This window comes from Ochlerotatus camptorhynchus, unplaced genomic scaffold, assembly GCF_037179485.1.
Source record: "Ochlerotatus camptorhynchus isolate MF236.1 unplaced genomic scaffold, CSIRO-AGI_Acam_v1.1 ptg000754l, whole genome shotgun sequence".
In the NCBI taxonomy this organism is placed as follows: domain Eukaryota; kingdom Metazoa; phylum Arthropoda; class Insecta; order Diptera; family Culicidae; genus Ochlerotatus; species Ochlerotatus camptorhynchus.
The window spans coordinates 125,001-150,356 of record NW_027041221.1 but is presented as its reverse complement, the minus strand read 5'-3'; the positions used below and the strand labels follow the sequence as shown (position 1 = coordinate 150,356).

General features: G+C 39.2%; 1 protein-coding gene across 1 annotated transcript in view; it reads left to right on the top strand.

Moving 5' to 3' along the window:
- LOC135714886 (dystrophin, isoforms A/C/F/G/H-like) overlaps window positions 1-25,356 on the top strand; it is a 135,810-nt gene that overhangs the window by 15,448 nt on the left and 95,006 nt on the right. Inside the window, exons 4-7 of the mRNA XM_065238300.1 lie at window positions 855-1,252; window positions 1,304-1,601; window positions 20,613-20,764; window positions 20,839-21,001. Coding sequence (XP_065094372.1) covers window positions 855-1,252; window positions 1,304-1,601; window positions 20,613-20,764; window positions 20,839-21,001 — 1,011 coding nt within the window. The remainder of the gene's footprint in view (window positions 1-854; window positions 1,253-1,303; window positions 1,602-20,612; window positions 20,765-20,838; window positions 21,002-25,356) is intronic.

Below are 25,356 nucleotides of genomic sequence, written 5' to 3'. Positions count from 1 at the left end.
AGAGACCATCGAGTTTTAAAATGTAAAGTTGTAGTCTCAAATTGTAGAGAAAATATCTCGTTTCAAATGGGCTTGGTAAAGTTTATGTTTATGCTAATGTTGTGCTAGTAACTACACTCATAAAATAAATCACATAACCAGTGGAAATATCCATGTGAATTTCACATAACATTCATGTGCACCTGGGACGGGACTTGACAATCGGGTAGCGATTTCGAGCCAATTTGCTGTCAAATCCGAGCCAGTTTCTGATTGGTCGATTTAACAGTAGCAATCGTGGAATAAAAAGGACAGAGGGATCGCATCAATCTGGCTAGCAGTGATGCCGGAATCAATGTTGACGTGAATGGCATTGTTAATTTTTTTTATATTTGCGAAAGGAAAGTTGAAAAATTGAGTGCATTGCGTGTTTTAAGCGTTGGATATTGTTGTTTGTTTATGGTTGTTTTTATTGTGTTGAGCAAAAATGATGCACATGTTGCTAAGCTGCGGAAGGAACTCCGCATAAAATCCAAATTAATATAGAATAAATATTTTACATTCCTGGCATCCTTGGTCAACTCCGTCAAACACCACGCACAAGTTTCCGAAGGGCATTCTTCAAAAACATTAAGAAGAGTGAGAAGCTCGATTGTCAAGTCCCGTCCCGGATGTGCACCACTAATTCGCATGAAAATCTATATGATTATTCACATAGAATTTATTTTATTATGTGATGCCAAGTACAAAAATAATTACAATTCCACAACCACAACCAACCTTCAAGGCTTCGTTCTTTTCAATGAACCATACACCATTACATTGATACGAAGAACAATTTTTTTATATTTTTCATTTAAACACTACAATTACAGAGCCGAATCGAGACACCTCATGCGAGTAATTTGGGAGAAAAAAGTATCAAGGTAATATCACCAAGTGATCAAACTCCATTCAGTCCGATTGGAAATTATCGATATGATTCGTACAAAAAGCTTACTTCTCTGGAACAACGTGTCAATGAATTCGATAAGACTGCGAAGTACATGATAAAAAAGCTGGAACAAACCCGCGATAAAATTGACAATTGCGACGATGGACCAAGCGTGGTCGAGAATCTAAAATTGACGATTGCTCCTGACGCAGCAACGCTTATTTCACAAGGTGACACACTGATCCTGGAAACACATGGCAAATCTAATCTTCTTACCCAACGATTAATGGACACTCAAGCACGACTGCGGGATAGATTTAAGGAAGTTCAAAACTCAAGGTATGTACATAAATTCACTCATGCATGTAAATTTAGTTTTTTTTTTTTTAGAAATTTCAAATGTTTCAACAATGATATACGGCTACAAATGAGTTTGAATGACAGTGATTCTTCTACCAATGAGTTCTCTCATCTCAAAGCCATTGATTTGGAAGAAATTTCATCCAAAGTGCTCAAACGTATCGGTGATTTGTTGGCAAAACCTCTCACAAAAGACAATGAGGTAGAACTCACTAAGCGAGTATTGGACATTAAAGAACGCCAAGAGGAGGTAAAGCTGGCTATTGGCGTAGCATCACAAACGACACCATCTAAGAAAGTATCAGATACGATGACCAATCTTGAAATGGTAAGTGAAAACCCCATATGATATTGTAAGCAACTTCCTGTGTGCTGCACAGTTCTATGTTTAAATCACGTCCAACGAGAGAAAAGCTTCAACTGATTTTGTGCCGCCCTCAATATATTTTGAACATGAAAACATTTCATGTTCAAAATATTTCCGAAATTGACACATTGCCGAACTAAGCAAGACTGAGCTCACTCTGCAATTCACATCAATAGTTATGTATATATGAGTGACCCACTCTATCACATCCCCTTTTTACTCAAGATAGTATTTATTTTATATTTTAATCATCAATGTTATTTTATTAGTAATGCTTATTAACCAAGGAATGATACTTATCTTCATGGGCTATACATAGCCTTCAGTTTGAATGTCCTTCCTTAGCGTAGCGTCGTGGTTGGTTGTTTGTCAGCAGCCAATTTGAGTCCGAAACAACACTCCTAAGGTTCGGTGATTCTTCCATCGCTTTTGAGTTAACAGAGGAAGCTGGCCTTAGATTGTTATCCATGTTTTCACTCTGAGAATCAACGTTGATGTGAACGATTGTACGACTTTTCCCCGAAAACCAACCAAATTTTCCCGAATGTACCATTTCTCCGAATCTGCAAATCTCCCCAGAAAACTATTCCCCAGAATTCCATTCCCCAGAAAAAACATTCCCCAGAATGTACCATTCCCCAGAATGTACCATTCCCCAGAATGTACCATTCCCCAGAATGTACCATTCCCCAGAAAAGATGATGAAATTAGTAATTTTCACTTTTCTTTTTTTTACTATTGATAATACACTGTGTTTACTTTTATGGAATTATGTATTTATCAATTCCAAACCTTTTTTTGACAACCTTCAAGTTTTCGAGCACTTCGTTCATCATTTAATAAGTCAAAGGGTCTATTATGCAATCCAATTCAACCAGTCGGAAACGGTTAAACCTTATCGAAGAAATGTTCGACTTGAGTTGAAGAATTTCTCGTGATGGATTAAAAAATCGGTGCATGGAATGTTGAACTACCGATTACAAATTTATAACATTATTCCACTCGTTATTATTCCAAATGGTCATTACCCCGAATCCCTTGCGAAAAGCTATTGATAATATATTTTCCTTATATATTAAAAGAAGGGAATATTCCCTTCTTTATCATACATTCAAAGAATTAATTATTTTCTCTTTTATATATTCAAAGAAAGGAATATTCTCTTCTTTATCGTTTATCCAAAGAATTAATTATTTCCTTTTCTTATATTTTCAAAAAAGGGAATATTCCCTCCTTTATCATATATTTAGCGAATTATATATTCAAAGAAGGGAATATTCCCTTCTTTATCGTACATCCAAAGAATTAATTATTTCCTTTTGTTATATTTTCAAAGAAGGGAATATTCCCTTCTTTATCATACATCCAAAGAACTCTTTATCATATATTTAACGAATTAATGATGTTCTCTTCTATATATTCAAAGAAGGAAATATTCCCTTCTTTATCGTACCTATATCCAAATAATTAATTCTTTATTTTTGTTATATTTTCAAAGAAGGCAATATTCCCTTCTTTATCATATGGTTTACATATTTAAAGTAGGGAATATTCCATTCTTTATCGTATATCCAAAGAATTAATGATTTTCCTTTCTTAAATTTTCAAAGAACAGAATATTCCCACCTTTATTATATATTTTACGAATTAATGATGTTCTCTTTTATATATTCAAAGAAGGGAATATTCCCTTCTTTATTGTATATCCAAAGAATTAATTATTTCCTTTAATCTATTTTCAAAGAAGGGAATATTCCCTTCTTTATCATATATTTAACGAATTAATCATGTTCTCTTTCATACATTAAAAGAAGGGAATATTCCCATCTTTATCGTTTATCCAAAGAATTAATTATTTCCTTTTGTTATATTTTCAAAGAAGGGAATATTCCCTTCTTTATCATATATTTAACGAATTAATTATGTTCTCTTTCATATATTAAAAGAAGAGCATGTTCCCTTCTTTATCGTATATCGCGGTATATATTTACAAAGTTTTTCTAGCAAAGTCTTCATTATGAAATTTTTCGATAGGAACCACTTTGTTCGTACACACTGGTCAAACAAATACGAATGCAAGGTTTTAACGAAGGCCGTCGCTAAATGTCATAAAAAGTCATAACCCCAAACTTTATCTAGGGTGTCGAACGACTTTGTACTGTGTATCAATACTGCCTGTAACCGCATATCAGTCCCATATGTAAAAACAGCAAACCGAGAAAACAGCAAGTTAAGTTGGAATCATATGTTTTAACGTACATATATGTGTCGCATGATATAAATAAAATCTTTTGTTCATTTACGTGCATTATTATGTCTTTATTTCTATTGCATCAATAAATTAAAAAAGCAAAAGTGTTATTCGAAGAAAACCGCGCTGGGACTGATATGCGGTTATTTTGCCCGTCATTCACAAAAATAATCGCATTCCAGTCCCACTCTGTTTCAACGCTCCATGGTAGGCATCTGTCAAATACTACCAGCTTGAATCAAAACAAAACTAAATTTGTCAAGGACCGCTCGGTTTTACCGTTCCTTTTTACGAAATCATGACGTCCGCTTTGAATCTAATCCAGATTTACGGTGGAAGTAGTGATGAAAGTTCCGACGAATAGTGCAGTGGATTTGATGTGGTGACCAAAGACGGTGAATTGTTTTCGTGTAATGATGTGGAGAAACTACAACGTTTTCGGTCGTATTTCGCTACTTTGCCGTCCGTGGAGCAAGAGCACGACCCAAGTGACGAGTCAGCGGGAGATGGTTCAGCAAAACTGGTAGATGATTTAGATAGCAGATCTTCTGATATCGAGTCAGATTCAAATGAAAGGAAGACAACTGGAAGGCAGAATAAGAGCACGAAAAAAGAAATCCGGAAGCGTGACGTTGCGGAAAGACGACGCTCCGCTCATGTCGTAATTTGGGAAGATTGCGGGTGCAGTAAAGAGTGCGGCAATTTGGTCTGCAGAGATGTCAGGATTGATATGAATAAAACCTTCTGGAGTTTGGACGCTGCTGGTCAGAAGCATTTCATCCGAGAACGAGTTCTGCGTACAACCGTACAAAGGCGGAGTCGTAATGTATTCATCGATGACACTTTGCGAAAGTACCACTCGTACAATGTTCATATTCGAACGCTGGCTAGTGATGAAGCACCCCTTATTTTTAGAAAGTTCTTTCTAAATACTTTGGGATACGGGGAACACGGCGGGTAGGAGTTTACTGACAATAATATGGAATAGGATTAAACTTAATGCATTAATTATTTCTTCTAAGCGGTACCAGTGGTGTAGTGGTAAGCGTGATTACTTCTCACCCCAGCAGGCCTGGGTTCAATCCCAGTCGGCGACGCCGGGATGTTCTGAGGCATAACATCTCTGATCACGCCTTCCTTCGGAAGGGAACGGTTCATGAGTTGATGGGTCGATAGGTAGGGCCCAGATGTGGGAGCTGCCTCTCTGGCGTCGATAGCATTGGTGCACGGAAAACAAGATCGACGGAAAACAAATCAAGGAAAAAAAAATTATTTCCTTTATGTTACAGAAACATTATCTACCGGATGGTAGGTGATGCTGACGATGATGAAGAAATTGGACCAAGGGCTCTAAAACAATGCAAATATGAGCGTAGCACTGAAAAGAGTAGAAGCGTCAAAGCACACATCGCTAAGTACAATCCGACCATTTCGCATTACCGGCGTGCCCACGCTCCGAATCGGTTGTAATTGCCGTCGGACTTATCTATCAAGAAAATGCACCGGAACTATAACCAAACACACGAGACTGATGTAAGCTACCAGTTTTACTGCCGAATACTGAAAAAGATGAATATTTCAATGGTCAAACTGGGACATGAAGAGTGTGAGACATGTATTTCAGCAATGCAGCATATAAAAACGTCTAGACATTCAGCAGAGGTTTCAGCCCCGAATAGCTCTTGTGCTATATGCGAAAAATACCAAAAGCACCTTCAGTTGGCCAAAGCAACCCGAGCAGAGTATCGAGAGGACGGAGATTCAGTTATGCCTGGACATGTAGTATTAGCGGTCGCCCAAAATAAGAATTGGAACCTTTTCCTTCATTTGATAATTCTGATGAATTCCAAAAAAATTCATTTAAAGGAATTGGTTCTGAAATTTTTTGAACCCGGACACACTTTCATGGCCGCGAATAGCTTCCACGGCTCCGTCGAAATGCAATGCGACGAGATCCACCAACTACCCGGATTTCAAAACCGCGGTTGGAAACGCTAAAGGAAACGTTGAGGTATTCGACATGCTGCCGGAACATTTTTTTCCCCAGTGTTTTCAACATTTCACAATACGTGCTTAATAAGGTCGAACCTCGCCCGTATATCGACAATATTAGACATGTTGTCGTGAAAAAAGGTTCATGGAATCTGCACTACAGTTGCTCAGTAGATGGCGGTGACCTGAATAGAATATTCAGATATTTACAAACAAGCAGGAAAAGCTTATTTCGGCTGATGGCTTCAATTTGGAAGACCACTTGAAAAGGAAGAGTCAACCTAGAGGAATCGACGCTGAAAGGAAAAACGAACTACTGAAAACTATTTTACCATTGTTGGAGGCATTCTGGATGGAACTACCCCAAACCGAAGGAGGAAAATGATTGGCAGATTTTGAACTTTTATTTTTTGTTACGTATAATTTTGTTTTGACAGTATTGTTCTTGTTATTTAATCTATTAATTAATAATATCACTAAGAATGAGACTGAAATACAAAAAATAAAAAAAAATAATCATAATAGACAATTGACATTATTATTCAACTAGTACAGTTAGCGCTCAACTTCCGAGCCAAGCAGACGCGTCTACGTTATAGCTAAACAACCAGGAAGTCGATTACAAGCTTGCTTTCCTTTTTTTCGTAGCGTTTTTTCATCGCCGAGCCGTTGCGTGTTCCTACGTTCTACGACTCTGCGATGGTCCACCACACATTCCGCATGGATTATGCGATGATGCCGAAAAAGCCGGACTATGTGAAAGTGCAAAGTTTCGTTGGAACTGTCCTGGGCTTAAAGCCAGGTGAAGTGTTGAGAAAACACTGTAGCCGGAGCCTAGGATGTGCCTTCGTGAAGGTCGTCGACTTGGCGCTGGCACAAAAAGTGTGCGAAGAACATGATGGAAAACACGAAGTGGAAGTGGAAGGAGGGAAGAAGATCCCCCTGCGAATAACGTTGGAGGACGGAGCAGTGGAGGTGAAGATGTTTGATCTGTCTGAGGACGTGTCGGACGATGCGATCAGCAAATTCTTATCTGCCTACGGTGACGTCATCTCAGTGCGCGAGCAGATGTGCGGAAGTGATCAACAATTTACCTTTTCGAGTATCTACACTGGTGTTCGGATTGCAAAAATGATCGTAAAACACAACATCGAGTCGTGGGTCTTCATCGATGGAGAATCGGCGTTTCTGTCCTATTTTGGCCAACGTCAAACCTGCCGACACTGCCGAGAATTTATTCACATCGGTGCGTCCTGTGTGCAGAACAAAAAACTGCTTGTTCAGAAATCGTATGCCGATGCGACGAAACAGCCAGCAGCAATGCCGGCAAAAACCTCTGCGAAGCCGCAAGCCCCAAAATCATCGTTGCCGATTAACCAAACGTCGGCATTGAGATGTCCGCCGCCGAAGAAGCAGAAGCAGCAGCAGCAGCAGCTGATGCCGGTACCTGCAACAAATCCGATCGAAACAACCCTCGGATAGCAGGTCGTTGTCCAGTACTCCTGGTCAACAACCTCCTGCTAGTGACGAAGTGGTTCACAAACCTGCCAGTGGCAAATCCGATGACAACGAGACAGACGAGTCGGTAATATCAACCAACAGCACACGTCCGAGAGGACGGCGCCAAACTAGAAAGCGCCGAGACGGCAGCGACGACGAGCGGGAGCAGAACAATTAAAATGGATCAGTTCACCAGCTACAACGTTGCCACTATAAATATTAACACGATTACCAACGAAACGAAACTCAACGCTCTCCGATTATTTTGTACAACAATGGATCTCGACATCGTTTTTCTGCAAGAAGTGGAGAACGCGCAGCTCTCCATTCCTGGCTACAATATCGTCGCAAATGTGGATCATCAAAGGCGAGGATACCGCCCGATCAGCCTTCAGAATGCGGACTTTAAAATTCTCGGCAGAATCTTGAAAGCACGTCTCGAGGTCGTGATAAAGACTCACCGCATATTGAGTAATGCACAAAAGTGTTTAAACGAAGGGCACTCAATCTTCGAAGCCACTCTTTCTCTGAAAGATCGTATTGCACAGCTGATAGCGAGGAAACGAAAAGGGAAACTGATAAGCTACGATCTCGATCACGCATTTGATCGGGTATCCCTTTCCTTCCTTCACGGTACCATGCGGCAGCTGGGAATAAACCCAACTTTTGTCGCCTTACTGGCACGAATTGCCGAACAATCCTCATCTCGCCTGCTTGTAAATGGACATCTTTCGCAGCATTTTCCCATCCAACGGTCGGTGCGACAGGGAGACCCGTTATCGATGCTACTTTTCATCATCTACCTCCACCCGTTCCTGCAACAGCTAGAGCGACAACTCGGTCCCGACCTTGTGGTGATTTGTTTGATAGGTTCGAACGTGCCGCTGGTGCAAAATTTAATCGGCTTAAAACTGTCGCCATAGACGTTGGCTTCATTGATGGAGACCCACTAAACGTGCCGTGGCTGCAAACAGCAGAAATGGTGAAGATTCTGGGCGTATATTTACCAATTCAATCCGCGCAAAAATTAACTGGGATGCTCTCGTATCCAAATTTGCTCAGCTGCTGTGGTTGCAATCGCTGAGGAGTCTTAACCTGCAACAAAAAGTAATACTTTTAAACACATTCATCACGGCGAAGATTTGGTATGTTGCATCCATTCCAATGGAACAAATGGCGCGCGACAGAGTTTCTGGCGGATTGAAATTGCAGCTACCAACTTTGAAGTGCAAAGCGCTGCTAGTGAATCGGCACATGCAGGCAAGTGGCTCCCTTCCCTACTACCAATCCCTTCTGAACCAAGATATTCCTCCCCCTGTAGATCTTCCCTGCTTCAAGCTGATTTCTCAACAAATTCCCCTTCTTCCTCCACTTGTACGAGAACACCCCTCCAGTGACCAAATACATCGTCTTTTTCTGGAACGAACGGAAACACCACGGGTTGAAAGGAAAAATCCTGGCATAAACTGGAAACGAATTTGGGCAAACATTGCGACAAAACAATTGTCATCGAGCCATCGAAGCAGTTTATATTTGCTGGTTAACGAGAAGACGGAGCATCGAAAACTGATGAGAACCATCCAACGGGCGGACGGAGAGAATTGTTTGCATTGCAATGCAGCGATTGAAACGCTGCAACACAAGTTTGGTAACTGCCCTCGCGTAGCATAGGCTTTTATACAGCAGAAGATGACGATGATACTCGGCGGATGGCAAAGACTGTCTTTCGAAGATTTACTGCGACCAGCACTACTAAACATAGGACCAACAACACGAAATGAAATCTAGAAAATCGCTATATTATACATCACCTATGTTAATGAAGTTAACGATAGAATCGATTTTAGTGCACTTGCATTCTATTTGAGATGCGAATTGTAAACATTTGTAAATAATCTTTTAATAATACAGAAATAAACAATAACTTTTACAAAAAAAAAGTATTGCAATAATGCGGTTACTTTCAAGATTGTCACATCTACCTGATATTTTTTTGACTTTTCTAGAATAAAAAACTAAATTTTATAATTACCTTTTAAAATACGATAAAAAATAAGGCCAATGCTACATCTAACTGAAAAACGACGAAAAGTCATATGGGACAGATATGCGGTTACAGGCAGAATATTCAGCAGAGATATTTTTCTGAATTTCATATAGATAAGTTGTAACAAACCCTAGGATCATATTTAAATAGATCGTACAGTGTAAATTGTATCTTTCGGGGAACTAGTTCTTTCGGGGAAATAGTTTTCGGGAAAACGTTCCTTTCGGGGAACTGGTTCATTCGGTGAATCGTATTTCGAGGATAAAACTTTCGGGGAAAGCGTTTTCGGGGAAAAGTCGTACAATCGATGTGAACGGCTCCAGCAATCGCTTTCAGATGTGATGTATTACGGTCATATGTTTTCCCAGTTTCTTGAGATTCAACCGTGACGTTTGATCCTTGTCTGTCTATAACAGTGAACTTCTCTTTTAAGAAATGTGTAGACAGTTTGTTTGTCGGACAGAGGTTTTTTATTAAGACTGTATCTCCAACCGAGAGACCATTTGGTTTTGCTCTACGATGCACATCCTCCCGCTGCTTTCCGAGCATTTTTTTTTCTCGCAATCTTGATCTCTGAAATTGGCGCTAGGTGGCATTGTTTCTAGATCGTCGATACACGGTAATTTGGTGTGTAACTTCCAATTCTGTAGGATCTCGCTTGGTGCTTTACCTGCGGGGTATTGTTGCAGAGTTCCAAATAATGATTTAGTTAAGTCTTCCAGTTGTCATACAAAGCGTTTGCAATCTTCATCCTTTTCAAAAGTGATCGATTTTGGTGCTCAACTTCCCCATTCGCCTGCGGCCAATAGGGTGTTGTGTATTTGAGATGAATGCCATTCAATTTGCAATATTCTTCAAACTCGCATGATACAAATTGCTTGGCGTTGTCTAACGTAATCGTTCTTGGTGGTCCCCAAATACGGAAAATGCGCTTTAATCGTTTGATTGTTTCTTTATCAGTAATTGTGCTGTGGTAGTCTGTAACTACGAGAATGTATTCTGCCGATGGTATTGGTCCGAGAAAATCAATTGAAATGTCAACCCACGGACGATCGGGTAACGGTCGTCGTGTCATTGGTTCAGGTGGATCGGGTAGTTGAACCAATCGGCAACCTTCACATGCTTCACATGTGTCAATAGCTGATTGGTCTATGCCGGGCCACCAGCACCGTTCTCGCAAGTGCCTTTTCATAAGAGACTGTCCTGTGTGTCCCTCATTGCATTCTTTGGTGCAAGCTTATATGTATGAAAAGTTTGGATCCGCGTAATATAAGGGAATTCACATACGTATATTCGTGACGGAACGGGGTGTACTGCTTCAAATCGTCACAGTTCCAAGAGTCTAAAGCGGTAGCGCGTATGACTTCTTCAATGTCAACAGCTGCAGCCTCCTGGATTGTACGAATGATAATTTCTGTTTCAGCAGGATCAAAATCCTCTTGGCTAACTACACCTATCAAGGCTGACAACGGCTCCACTGAAATACGTCGAATAAAAACTTCACATTCATCAATCCACTGATTATCGTGAGTGTCTGCTCCTAGTCTAGAAAGAGAATCAGCCAAGTTGGCAGACCCTTTACGTAAACAACCTATAATTTTTTTAACTAGTTCGTTTATTTACTAGGCTCAGTTGTGTGTGACACTTTGCGGAGCCAAAATCAGTCATGTTTGAATTTACATTTTAAATAACAGTAGTTCTAGGTGAGTATTGGGTACCAATTATTCGTGGCGGGCTCGAGGTTAATGGGTAACAATTTCGATTGGAAGGGGCTAGGTAGAAAACTGGTTTCTTAAGCCTCCTTCAGATACTACTCTCGGACGGTTGACCAAATTCTGGCTGGGCAGGGGCAAGTAGCACAGGAACAGGAGGGGATGGTCACATCAAACTCTAACATCAGACAAACAAAGGAATTCGTAGATCGCTTGCATGTAGGGAAGATCACGTGTTCCCAATACATCTCTTACTTCACGGAAAGGTTGTCTACCTCGGGCCACTAGGGTATCCAATAGTCGTGCTCTGGAGGCGTCATTACCCGGGCAATACCAAACTGCGTGATCGATGTCATCATAACCGGTTCTGCACCTACATATATTGCTCTCAACGAGGTTTATTCTATAGAGATGTGCTTCTAGCGAGTAGTGGTTGGACATAAGTCTTGATATCCAGACCTTTGAACCACGCTCTCGAAGAAACATTTGGAATAATGGAATGTAACCACCGTCCAAGAAAATTACTTGTCCAATCGTTTTGCCAACTTAAATGAGAACTCTGACGGGAAAAATTCATCATGTGAAATTCTTCTATCATAAATCTCGCCTTGTTGTGCGCCCACCTTTGCGAGAAAGTCTGCCTTCTCATTGCCTGGGATTGAGCAATGTGAGGGGACCCATACAAAGGTAATCATATATGATCTTTCGACCAGCAAATTCATCTGCTCCCTTACCTTTGAAAAGAAATAAGATGAGTGCGTACCTTGTTTCATCGACCGAATCGAACTGAGACTATCCGAGAAGATGAAGTAATGGTCTATGGGCATATCGGAAATCATCCTCAATGCGAAGTTGATTGCTGCTAGCTCAGCAACATAAACGGAAAAAGGTTCCTGAAGTTTCCGAAAGGCGGTTGAGTATTCATTGAAGACGCCGAAGCCAGTGGATCCATCAATGCGTAATACATCAGTGAAAAATCTTCTATTGCAATTGACTTGTTGGTACTTTTCAGCAAAAATGCGGGGCATTGAGACAGCAACTGTAATGTGGTTACACCAAGTGAATTTTGAATTAAACCAGACTCCAAGGTATTTGAACGTTAAAGATTGGGTAATGTCTCTGCCCAAAAGATTTAGGCGCAGTTGGGCTGGAAACCGCTTCCTTGTAAACACTACCAATTCAGTTTTTTGCGGTGAAAACTCGATCCCTAAATTTCTTGCCGAGAAAGACAGATTATTTAGGGAATTTTGCAATGGTCTACAACGGTTGAGTATTCATTGAAGACGCCGAAGCGAGTGGATCCATCAATGCTTGATCCATCAGTGAAAAATCTTCTATTGCAATTGACTTGTTGGTACTTTTCAGCAAAAATGCGGAGAATTAAAATAGGTCGAAGTTGATCTGGAACTCCTTGAATAGCCTGTTTCATGGAGAGATCATAGTCAATTGGGGAACTGTAGTTAGTAAAGCATACACGAGAGGGCTTATAGCAAGGAACGCTAATATCCAATGACATATAATTAAGATAGATTCGCACGAATCTAGACTGGATGCTCAATTCGAGCATTTCTTCGAAGTTTTCAATCACAAGGTTGTTACTGACAATACATTTAATCAATAATCTTAATGAGAGCTCCCAGAAACGGTTCTGCAGGGGTTTTACTCCCGCTAGAACCTCTAGGCTCATATTGTGTGGTGAATGCATACAGCCAAGGGCAATACGTAAACAACGATATTGAATACGTTCCAAATTGATTAGGTGGCTTTTTCTTGCCGAGAGGAAGCAAAAAGAGCCATACTCAAGAACTGAAAGAATAGTCGTTTTATATAGTTTAATGAGGTCTTCCGGGTGAGCACCCCACCATGTCCCGGAAATTGATCGTAGAAAGTTTATCCTTTGTTGACAATTTTGTAGACACTTTTGTTGACACTTTTGTTGACACTTTTGTTGACACTTTTGTTTCAAATACGTAATGTGGGTACCCCAAGTGCATTTTGAATCAAACCAGACTCCAAGGTATTTAAACGTTAAAGATTAGGTAGTGTCTCTGCCCAAAAGATTTAGGCGCAATTGGGCTCGAAACCGCTTCCTTGTAAACACTACCAATTCAGTTTTTTTGCGGTGAAAACTCGATCCCTAAATTTCTTGCCCAGAAAGACAGATTATTTAGGGAATTTTGCAATGGTCTTTGCAATATTTCCGCGCGTCGACCTCTCATGGAAACCACGACATTGTCTGCAATCGGTCTAAGCGTGCATAGATTATCTAAGCAGTTATCAATATCTTTGACATAAGAATTAACCTATAATTGTATACATATATAATAGATTTTTTTTTTAAACAACCATCTTACTTTGAATGCGTAGCATCCACCTCTCAAGTCTAGTCGTTGGTCACGAAATGGCCGTGAAAAGAGTTTCCAACGGTCCGTGATCAGTCTCTAATTCAAAACTTATTCCCAGCAGATAAATTTTGAACCGTTCTACTCTCCAAACTATACCCAGGGCTTCCTTTTTGATGGGACGATACTTTTTCTCGATTTCCGAGAAACTCTTTGACGCATAACTAATGACTCTTGGCTGGTTTTGTTTGAATTGTACTAACACAGCTTCTAATCCAATCCCTGACGCATATGCGATCAACAATGTCCGATCCTTGGGGTCGTAGTATCCCATATGATCAAGAGAGCCAATAGTTTGCTTAAGCAGATCGAATGAACTATGGTGCTGCGGTTTCCAGATGAATGGTTTTTGCTGTTTCAGCAACTCCACGGTAATTTTTTGCGTCTGATCTTTTTTCCACTTTTGAAAATTGGAATCAAATATGATTCCTTCCAAATTGACGGTAGAAAACCGGATTCGAGAGAAGAGTTGAACAGCCAGAACAATGGCTTTACTATCTCCTGCGATACTGATTTCAAGAATACTGATGGCAATCCATCTGGGCCTGCACCCTTTGATGCATCCAATGTATTTAGAGAATGTAAGATGACGCATCTCAGCCACCTCGGAAATTTCGTGAATTCTAGAACTTGTATTGGACTGTTCTGAATCGCCTTTTTCCTCTTTGTCACCAAGTTGTTCTGATTCCTCGTTAGTTCCTGATTTCCTGGAGGATTTTTTTCTTAGATAGGCAACTCCGAATTTATAATCCACAGTGAAATCGCATTTTTCTAAAGTCTCCATTGAAACAGCATCAACAGTCAAGACAAGTTTAACGTGAAACTGTTTAACTATATATCTTTTAAGGATCTTCCAATCGTCGACCATTAATCCTTCATTTTCCACGAAGGCAAGGATATCCTAATTTGTGTCCTCTACACTTCATGGATAGAAACCCAGTAAAATTTCCGGCCTAGGTATGTCTTTTACTTCAATTGCAATGAGGCATGCTTCTTCCCATGGCTTAATGCTGGGAGTTGTAGCCTTTAACCAGTCAACCGTATCCTGGTTTTTACAAATGATGATCATATGCCCTGGTCTGAAAAAGCAATTGCCAAACTTTGGTTTGGTTCTTTCCTTCCTTTGCTTTGCTACTTTTCTTAGTATTGCCTTTTGGGTAGCAACTAATTGTTGTGTGGTCAGTTCTACATGAGGATAACCATCGGGCAAGATTCCAATCCTGATAGAGTTTAATACCTCGCTATAAGATGTTTTTTTGGAGACATTAATGGCCTGCTTAGGAGTAGACTATTGTCTGACATCTCCTCTTCTAGCTGTGTCCAGCCTTGACTGTACCGAGGACTTCGCTTGAGATGCATTTCCTCTATAAGAATGGAGAGCAACCCTTTTCGGTGGATTGGTTTCGCTCGAGTTAGTTTCGCTCAGCTCCACATTTCTACGACGCTTGTTCGGATCAGAATATGGTACTTTAAAAGGCTTCTCAGCCAGTACCCGAGCCTCATCAGGTATCTAAACCTCTTGAGGCGTTTAGTCTTGTTATCGGATAGGGCCACATCCTCCGTGGGTGTTCCAGGGCCCTTGGAATTGAGCTGAGCAGAATTGTCAGCAGTAACAGCATTAGCAGCAGTACCAGCATTAGCATCAATAGCAGTAGCAACTGCCGTAGGAGCATTGAACTCCTTTCGCATCTTCTTACTTCCATGCATTTCCTCGTAAACATCGTCGACATCATCACGCCTGGGTAATTTTTAACTTTTTTCCGCTACTGCATACCATCACTTTGCCTTAATCAAAACAACAAGCAGTGGCTTGTTATCAACCCTAACTACTTCAAACTAGGGGAACAGGATTGTTTTTTTAATCAAAGGAACACATCTTAGTCCTTTTTAATTTGTTATGCCTTATTGATAGTGAGGGTTGATGCATATATTATGTCACGCTCTAAGGGGGGGGGTCTATGATTTTGTGACAAGCAATGCATTAGTTATAGGAAAAACGTCACGATAGGGGGGAGGGGGTAATTTTTTGCTCGATTTAGCGTGACATAATTAATGCATGGGCCCTGACAAGACATGGAAAAATGAGCTAGGTAGGAAGTTATTTCGCATCTACGTGATTCCTAATCTTCTATTCGTTGTTCTCTAGTTTTAAGTGGTTAAGAGGGAGAAGCAAAATAGGCGTAGCAAAATAGCCTGTTTTGTTTTTAGCGTGTATTGATTGTTTGAGATTGTCCAATGTGCAGTGAGAAAATGTAGGGCTTAGATCTACTTTTGGGCCTACTAAGCACAAGCCGCTCTTTGCCTCTATTTTTCGAGTGGATTTTTTTTTCACAAAAAGGAATGTTTTTACTGCAGATGATTTATTTTTTTTTTGCTGGAGCTGCGTGACAGCTTGGTTTTCAAGACTTGACCCATTTGAATAAATTTTGCTTCTATCTTTGACAATACAGCAGAAGGACTAGCCTATGTTGGCAGCTTGAACACTGGATTCCGTGTGTATTGTTTCAAGATAGTTATAGAAAACATGCTGTGACGTGTGTACATAGATCGTAGATTCGTAGATACGTAGATCCGCGTAGTAATCCGATTGAAGAAGTAAATCCGTGTCAAACGAAATATCTCAATTATGTAAGTTACGAAAACCGCGAGAATTCCGAACGCCGTGCGAAACAACCGAAGCAAGAAAAAAAGATCATTAAAAGAGTGCCACCAAATAAATGTGATAGCCTATGTTGACAAGTTGATTAATTTTGGTTTCCTCCCTAGATATTCTACCTACTTATTTACTACTGATCGTTGTATAAAATTAGTTAATTTAACGGAAGAGATTTCGCGATCGTACCGAACAAATTCTATACGGCATAAGCTCAAAAGCGTTTGACAAGCCCTACCGAATCGCGTATCACTTCTGCGTAAGCTCCATAGACGTAGACGCGTTGAATCCGACAGTCGCCAAAGGTTCAACATGCACCAAAACCGCTTAAGGAACGACCTCGAATCAGTAAAATTGTTTAGAGCTAAACATCTAAAATACGTAAGATATGATAATCGCGCAAATTGCGAACGCCGCGCGAGACAGCCGTAGAGCTTATTATCACTTAAAGAGTGCCACCAAAATATATGTGATAGCCTATGTTGGCAAGTTGATTAATGTTGGTTTCCTCTTTAGATATTCTACTTATTTGACTATTGAGCTTTTTTTCAAATTAATTATTTTACCGCACGTATCAATCATTTCAAAAATTTGCGACCGTACCGAACAAATTCTAAACTACATAACTTCAAAAAACTTTTGGCAAGCTCTACCGAATTCCGAATGACTTCTGCGTAAGCTCCGTAGATGTAGGCGCGTAGAATCCGACAGCCGCGAAAAGTTAAACATGCATCAATACCACATAAGGAGAGATCGATTTGATAGTCACGTTTATAGATTAAGATTGACTGCTGTTTACAAATGTAAGTACTTGAACACAAATGCTTTAACCGCATATATCAGAAACCTCTATTGAAAACGCGTATTGAGAGAATAATCGAGTCGAGGGAAAACAATTTAAGCACTAGCATTAGCATCGAATAAGTTGCACAATATCGTAGATGGTACGAATTCAAAACTATTAAGAGCAAGACGGATATCTATTACTGGACAGATAGTAAGTAGGAAATAATTATCATCTCCCAAATAAAGACATATCCCGCTCCAACAGTTAAGGATTGTCCTGGCCACGTCCTTACAACTGGTAGGGATAGGAAAGGGTTGTTAAACTATCTAATTTTGCTTAAAATTTAATCAATTTTACATTAAATGCGGTTTAATCATACCGAATGATTAAAAATTAGTTATCTCTTTGCTAAAAAATAATCATTTGATATTAAACCCAGTTTAATTAATTTGAATTTATAATATAATTAATAATATAATTAATTGGTTGATTAAATTGAAAGTTATCTTGTTTGAATATATTTCAATCATTTTTCATTCCACTTTAATCTTGTTGCATTGTACTTTAATCATTTATATACAACCATTATATAATAATATTCTAAAAGAATAAAATTTAACACTGCAAAGATAAATTTTACCACAACTGATTATTTTGAATTTAATCATGCCTGACTACTGCCGAAGTAATCATGGCTCGAACTCAATAAGGTGCATACTTTTTAAGCTTTATGTATATTTGAGTGTACCTTTGGCAATAGGCAGGCCTTATATAAATACGGATACATTGTGGAAAGGGACGGAAAATCGTGTTATAAGCAGAAAGACATGAGCAGATGATATCATAAAAAACGTGGCTGCCAGTCAGGTCTCTGCGTAAATCATTATGGCGAAAGGCTACGACGAGGAGAACATAAATTTCACTTTCCCATAGTAATTCCCATATAAATTTCAAAGGACCATTGCAACATGAGATCGCAACCAAATGAGCTCAAATTTTGGGAAATTATCAGGACCTGATTTAGAATAGATTGAGTTTGGTGGAGCAAAGTCAATATTTTGAACCACCCTAATTATTACATCGCCCTTCTAATGCTAATGCTCCAATGAATCACTACGACAATAAATCCCCAAATAACAGCTCATGTTTGAACGAAGGGAAAATCTCTCTTTTAGTTAAGACAAAGTAAACTATTAGTAATTGAAAAATCTATTACACATCAGACTTAACGGTTTGCCATTACTCATATGAACCGTTGGGAGTGGGAGCCATTTTTGTCAATTTTGATTTTTTTTTGCATAAACGGCATTAGAATGCAAAGTTCTACTAGAAAAATCACAGAAGAATGAAATTTGATAATTTAAACACATGTTATGAACAAATTAATTTTTGATACATATAACAATGGCCATTTCTTTGCGAGGAAAAGTGGTACATGTCCATATAGAATTTGACTTTATTTGTTCCAACGTGAAATATCACATGATCCTGGTCATATATATAGGATCAAGGAATCAAAAATATCTCCAAATGACAAAATGACAAGCGATCAACGAACCGAATAATAACGCTATGTCAGAAGTGCAAAGCAATAATGATATAATCTTCTTCGTTCTTTTTCATGACAAGCAGCCCGTGCGACACAATTTACTCGGGGCGGTAGAAGGAAACGAGCAAATTGTTGGAAAACTGCTTCACGAAGTAGAGCAGAAGATGATACACGTGTTTTAATGGGAATTTTTTTTTGTTATGTCTTTTCTCGATTGATATCAAGCTATGTCCTCATCCGTGTATATTGCAACAAAGCAGGCAAGCAATATATCATTATCCTTTTACCACTCGGATCGAGCTATGTTATAGAGCGAGTTTGTCATGATAATCGTAGCAACCGTTTTGTCTGTATCGTTGGTTGCTTTATGTGTTTGGATTCGCTGTATAGGATACTATCTTCGGGAAAATTATTCAGTAGGTCGATACCTTCCGGATGTTGGGCAACTTAGTAAAAAAAATTCTAGTGTGCATGGTGAATCGTCAATTTCGAAATGAATACATTATATTAAAATTACGATCACATGGCTTATCAAGGTGAATGATGAAAAGATTTGAGCTGGACGATTTATCCAATGAAGGGTACTTCTTAGTCGGTAACCAGTTACAAATTTAACCAAATTTAATTTACTTTCATAAACCTCCAGATGCTTTTTGGTTCCATTTGCTTGATTAGTTCTCGAGTTATGCAAAAATGTATGTTTCATTTGTATGGGTGCACCCCCTTACAGAGGGGGAGGGTCTCGAACGATCATAAGAACCTTTCCCGGCCCCAAAAACCCCTGCATACAAATTTTCACATCGATCGGTTCAGTAGTTTCCGAGTCTATAAGGGTCATACAGACATAAAGAAATTCATTTATATATACATATACAGGTTGCGTGACGATTTTTTGCAGTGCGTGCCCGGCCTTGCTCGGGATTCAATATTAACTTGAGTTTATGCGCCAATTAAAAAAAGAAGCATGCTATATTGTACGTAGCCCTCCCCCCCCTTATCTAAGGGGCTACCCCCTATGACCTCCACATGCCAAATTTGGTTCCATTTGCTTGATTAGTTCTCGAGTCATGCAGAAATTTCTGCTTCATTTGTATGGGAGCCCCCCTTTACAGATAGGGGAGGGGTCTCGAACCATCATAAGAACCTTTCCCTGCCCTAAAAACCCCTGCATACAAATTTTCGCGCCGATCGGTTCTGTAGTTTCCGTGTCTATAAGGGTCAGACAGACAGACATAAATTCATTTATATATATATATTAGAGTGATGCAAAATTTGAAATTTTCGCTCCACAATACTTAAACGATTCCAAATCGGATCCTGACTAACCTCTCAAAATTTGAACCCATTTGGTGAGAAACTGAGATGGCACAAACCATTTGAATTTTGTATGGGAATTATTATGGTAAAACCAAGATTTTTGTTCATGTCTATCTAATAATTCACCATATCGGTTTGCTTCAAAAGCTTTCAATTTTAATTGTAGGAAATTTTCCCAGCTACAACTTTGCTGAAGACCACTTTTTGATTTAATGCAAGGATCGAAAGTTATTAATGGTTCAATGCACTGATGTCTTATGATCATGCTCAATCAACTACTCAGCAGGCAACATTGGTGTTTCTGGGGTGTTGAATAGGACACAAAAATTATGGCTACTATGTCACACTGCAAAATACAGTGTTGCCTACAGAGCAGCTGCTTGATCATGTCATAAGTTTACCAATCTCTTAAATAATTAATAACTATTTCCTGTCTCGTTTTACATAGAAACGATCTTCAGCAAAGTTGTAGCTATAAGAATAGCTATTGAGCTGTTTTGCAGCTCAATATGGAAAAAGACTAGAAGGCAATGAACAAAAAGTTGAGATTTCCCATAGTAATTTACATGTAAACTTCAAATGGTTTGTGCGAAGTCTGTTTCTAACCAAATGAGTTGTAACTTTTGGAGGCTAATCACGACCCGATTTGAAACCATTTAAGCACTGTGGAGAGAAAAAGTCAAATTTTGCATCAGTCTAATATATATAGATATATATATATATATATATATATATTTTAATGTATTTCTATCATTCTTCTAGGGTATGCGAGATTTATCGATTCATTTCGACAAAACCATAGCTGATTTAGTTTCCCTGAATAAAAGTGGGAGCAGGGAAGCCGCCAATATGCTTAGTGAACATGAATCAACAAAAATTCTTGCAATGTTAAAAGAAACGTCTCCTTGCAAAAGGTGTGTATACATTTTCCCTAGCATTTTTCTAATCAATATAAACGTTTAAACTGTTTTTTTTTTCTTTTTCATAGAGTTTCGAAGCCCTCTGAAAGCTTCTCTAGTGCTGCGGTTTATGATCCTGCATCCATGACTATCAACCTTTCAGAAATATCAAAAAGTGTAGAAGAATTGTTAGCGACACCTCTGGCTGATAATACAGAGGAATGTGTTTCACAACGTGTTTTGGATGTTAAGGTAAGTTTTTTGTTCCCATTCATTAGTATTAGAGTTGTTTCTTTCTGGATACAAAACTCGATTATAGGTAGACTCAATTATCGGTAACCCTATTAGCTGTGATTTTATACTCGCTATCGACTGATCACCTTTTTTTATACTCACACTCAAACTACACTCAAAAAATAAATCACATTTCCAATGGAAAATATCCATTAGAATTCCACATAACTTTCATGTGATCTCATAATTGGGAATCGCACTACAAAATCACATGAACCTTATGTGTCCAATAAAATTTATGTGATTTATCACATAGAATTCATGTGATCATATGAATGTTATGTGAATATCAGATACGAATCATTAATTTTGTTATTGGAAAAATATCATGTGCGTTCCCAATGGAAACTATATGAAAACTTTTTTCGGTGTAGTTTTCACGTCAATGCTACGTGAAAACATACATAGATTTTTTCCATCGCACTTTTCACGTAAGAGTTACGTGATTCATACATGGAAGCACTAATTTCAGTGAGCGAGATGGTTACTGGATTATCACGTAGAAGCTACGTGATTCTGTCGATGGAATTTATAATCGTCTCCAATGATTTTAATTTCGTTTTAAATAAAATGTATCATTGATTTCGCATTACAAATGATTCTATAGTATTCATTGATTCAAATATATCTTTATTGCGGTCAATATATATATAGGGGGAACATAAATTCGAACGGGACAAGTAACAGAAACTTGGTTACAACCTTATGATTGTAAGGGAGTTTAACTCGGATTCATGTTCATGGTACTTCTTGCCGATATACTGAAACTAAAAAACAAACTTAAAAGTTATTCTATACATAATTTGGTTAGTTATCATACTTACAACACGAAATTGTTCCACGCAAATAAATAAAATTTCCGTTGATGCATATGTGGTATCACGTAGACTCTACTTGTGTCACGTAAAATTGACAGAAGCGGAAATAGAGCGACTGTATGTGATTTTTCACGTAACAATAACGTGTGAATTATTTTGAGTGCAGTTGCACACATTATATCTTTCTTTGTAGCTCAAATTGTAAGTGATATTGTGTATATCATAAAAATTAAAATTAGCAGAATTTTTCAAAGTCACAACATTGCACGATTTTGATTTTTTTTTCAAACATCCAGAATTATGAAAAAAAATTAAGGTTTAAATATTGTAATTTCTTTAATCTTCACTCTCAGGCAAAGATCTTGGAATATTTTAAAAGTCCCAGAGTGTAGAAAGTTGATCCAAAGATACACCTAATTTCAAAATTTCTTTTTAAAGAATTCTGCTTTCGGCTAATGACTCATTCCGCCTATAGGTCTTCGGCCTAATGGAATTCAGCCTAATGGTCCTATACCTTTTTTTGCATCTAGGTTCTAACGACTTTTCCGTTTATTAAACGGACACTAAAAATTGTCTGTAACTATGTCGTATCCTATACTGATATGTATACAATGTATACTATACATACAACCCATAATCGCATATCAGTCCCATCTTTGCTTGATTTCCTATCCACATGGGACTGATATGCGATTATGGGCAGTATAGATTATGATACACTCAAAAAATAAATCACATTTCCAATGGAAAATATCCATTAGAATATCACATAACTTTCATGTGATCTCATAATTGGGAATCGCACTACAAAATCACATGAACCTTATGTGTCCAATGAAATTTATGTGATTTATCACATAGAATTCATGTGATCATATGAATGTTATGTGAATTTCAGATAAAAATTATTAATTTGGCTATTGTAAAAATATCATGTGCATTCCCACACAGCCAGATCGAATCGTAAAATACAACAGATTTAGTCCAAATCGCATATAACAATGAATTTCATCACATGATGTTTAAGTTCCATCGTATGTAATGCAAACTTTGATCTTTATACGATTTATCATATTTGCATCGTACAAAGTTACAAATTAAATCGGATAAACTCAGACCACATCGTGCTCTTTTGCCGTGCGGATCTATTTGCTTTTTGCTGAAGGAAGTGTTACTACTACCTGAAGCTACAACAAATTTAAAAAGCACTTTTCAGTGTTCAATATATCTGTAAATGTTCTACCTTGTTTGACTATTATTCCTCTTCGATCCTTGTTTGAACCCTACCCGAGGTAATCCTTCTTGGATATCGATTTGGAAAATTCCTCTTCGATCCTTCAGATTCTTATAGTAATCTGCTTGGAAGTCGATTTGGATAACAAAATTTACTGCAGCCATGGAGCCTAAGCGCAAAAGAAAAGGGCAGTCTCTCTCCCTTCTAATGAAATTAATTTGAGCAATCAATTTGATGATGAGAATGATCCTTCATCCAGGAAAAATTCTAGTAAACTTCCCGGCTTAATTTTTTTTTTTTAGACTTTATTTAAGTGATTTTTAGCCTTAGGCTTCCCGACTTAATGCCAAGAAGAAAAAGATTCCCCATATTGTGAAAACCATTTCCGATTTCCATGCTCTTCGCACGGAACTTTTGAGCTTCGTGAAATTTAAGTTTTCACTGCCAATTGGCCGTCGGGGTGAATGCCGTGTATTGGCTGAAACCTTGGACGGAATCAAATGTCTTCTCAAGTTTCTTACTGAGAAACAGCACAATTTTTTTACTTACGACACCAAAACTGAAAGGAATCCCTGCATCAAAAAAACTTGGAGTTGTGCCACTCTAAGTAATCAAAATGAAACTTAAATCCCGCCCTGGCGATTCGCGCTACGGGATTTCTAATGATTTTTATTTAGTTCAAGTCTAGTGAACTAAACAACCTTTAGGAAAAAGCTAGCCTTATGTTCCATGTCCAAGTTAAGTGGGAACATTTCAGGAAGACTGGAGAAAATTTCCAAAACCTCACCCAGTGCCGTAAGTACCAGGGATGGGGTCACGGAACCAAAAATTGCTACATGTCTGCTAAATGCATGAATTGTGGTGATTCTTCTCATGATCTTCTCATGCAAAGGACGACTGCCCTGTGAAGAAAGATCCTAAGAAATTTAAATGTTCAAATTGTGGTGAAAACCGCAAATCCAATTTTTAGGAATGTAAGACTCGCAAAGCGATCCTACAATCTCGTTCTAAGCGACAGTTAGGAAACGTTTTTTGCCGTACGGTACTTGGTCTGAAGAGGGAAGATGTGAAGAGACTACAGTGCCATAGAGGTGAATCATGCGCGTTCGTCAAGGTCGCTGACCTAGCTTTGGCTCAACAAGTTGTCGATGAACACGACGAAAAGCACGAAGTGGAATGCAGTGGAAAAAAAATACAAGCTACGTATTACCATGGAAGATGGAAGTGTCGAAGTGCGTGTGTGGGATCTTCCCGAAGGTGTGTCGGAAGAGAGGATTCTCGAATTCCTCAGTCGGTATGGCGAAGTGCTTTCAATCCGGGAACTTATGTTTGGTGAAGGTCACGAGTACGGTAGCGTGCCGCTTGGAATCTGGTCTGTCCGCATGGTGGTAGAACGAAATATCGATTCGTGGGCCACTATCGACGGAGTGAAGGCATACATTGTCACAAGGGTCAACTACAGTCGTGCCGTCGCTGCCACGAGCAGACACACGGGTATTTCGTGTGTACAAAATAAAAAGCTGCTGGTCCAGAAGAGCTACGCTAATGTGGCAAAGCAAACGGGACCACAGCAGCAGCAGCAACAGCAACAGCTGCGAAAACCATCGACCCCGAAGCCGCCACGATTGGTGGAGACCCCAACACATAACAAAACCACAACCTCCAGCATTGTCGAGAACGCTCACCAAGGTGACCGATATCAGTTCGGATTCGGTGGAGCTGTTCAAAAAGCCTGGTGGTGTACCTCCACGCAGTAAATCTAACGACAATGAGACAGACGAATCAAACACTTCCACGAGCAGCAGACGAAGTCGAGGGCGACCGATCCTCAAAAAGCCCCGCCGCGATGACGAAGACAACGAGATGGTTGAGTAATACATTCCATAATGTCTCTCACATCCTACAACGTCACTACCATTAACATCAACACCAGCACGAGCCCGACGAAGCATAACGCTTTGCGAGCCTTCGTCAACAGCCAAAACCTTGACATTGTGTGCCTGCAAGTTGCTGAGCAATGTCGCAATGATTGAGGTTTATTTGGGTTACCTCCATTACTGTTGGCCTGCCATCGCCTTTTTGTATGCTAGGCATTTGAAGCCTCCCGTCGTATGATCGTTACCGTCCTCTTTTTTTGCAGAGCATACACCTCGGATGCTTCGTGCAGCCTCTTGCAATATGGCCTTTCTCTCCGCATTTCCTGCACAGATCAGATCTGTCAGGGCCATTGCAGTTCCTCGCCTGGTGACCGAATCCCATGC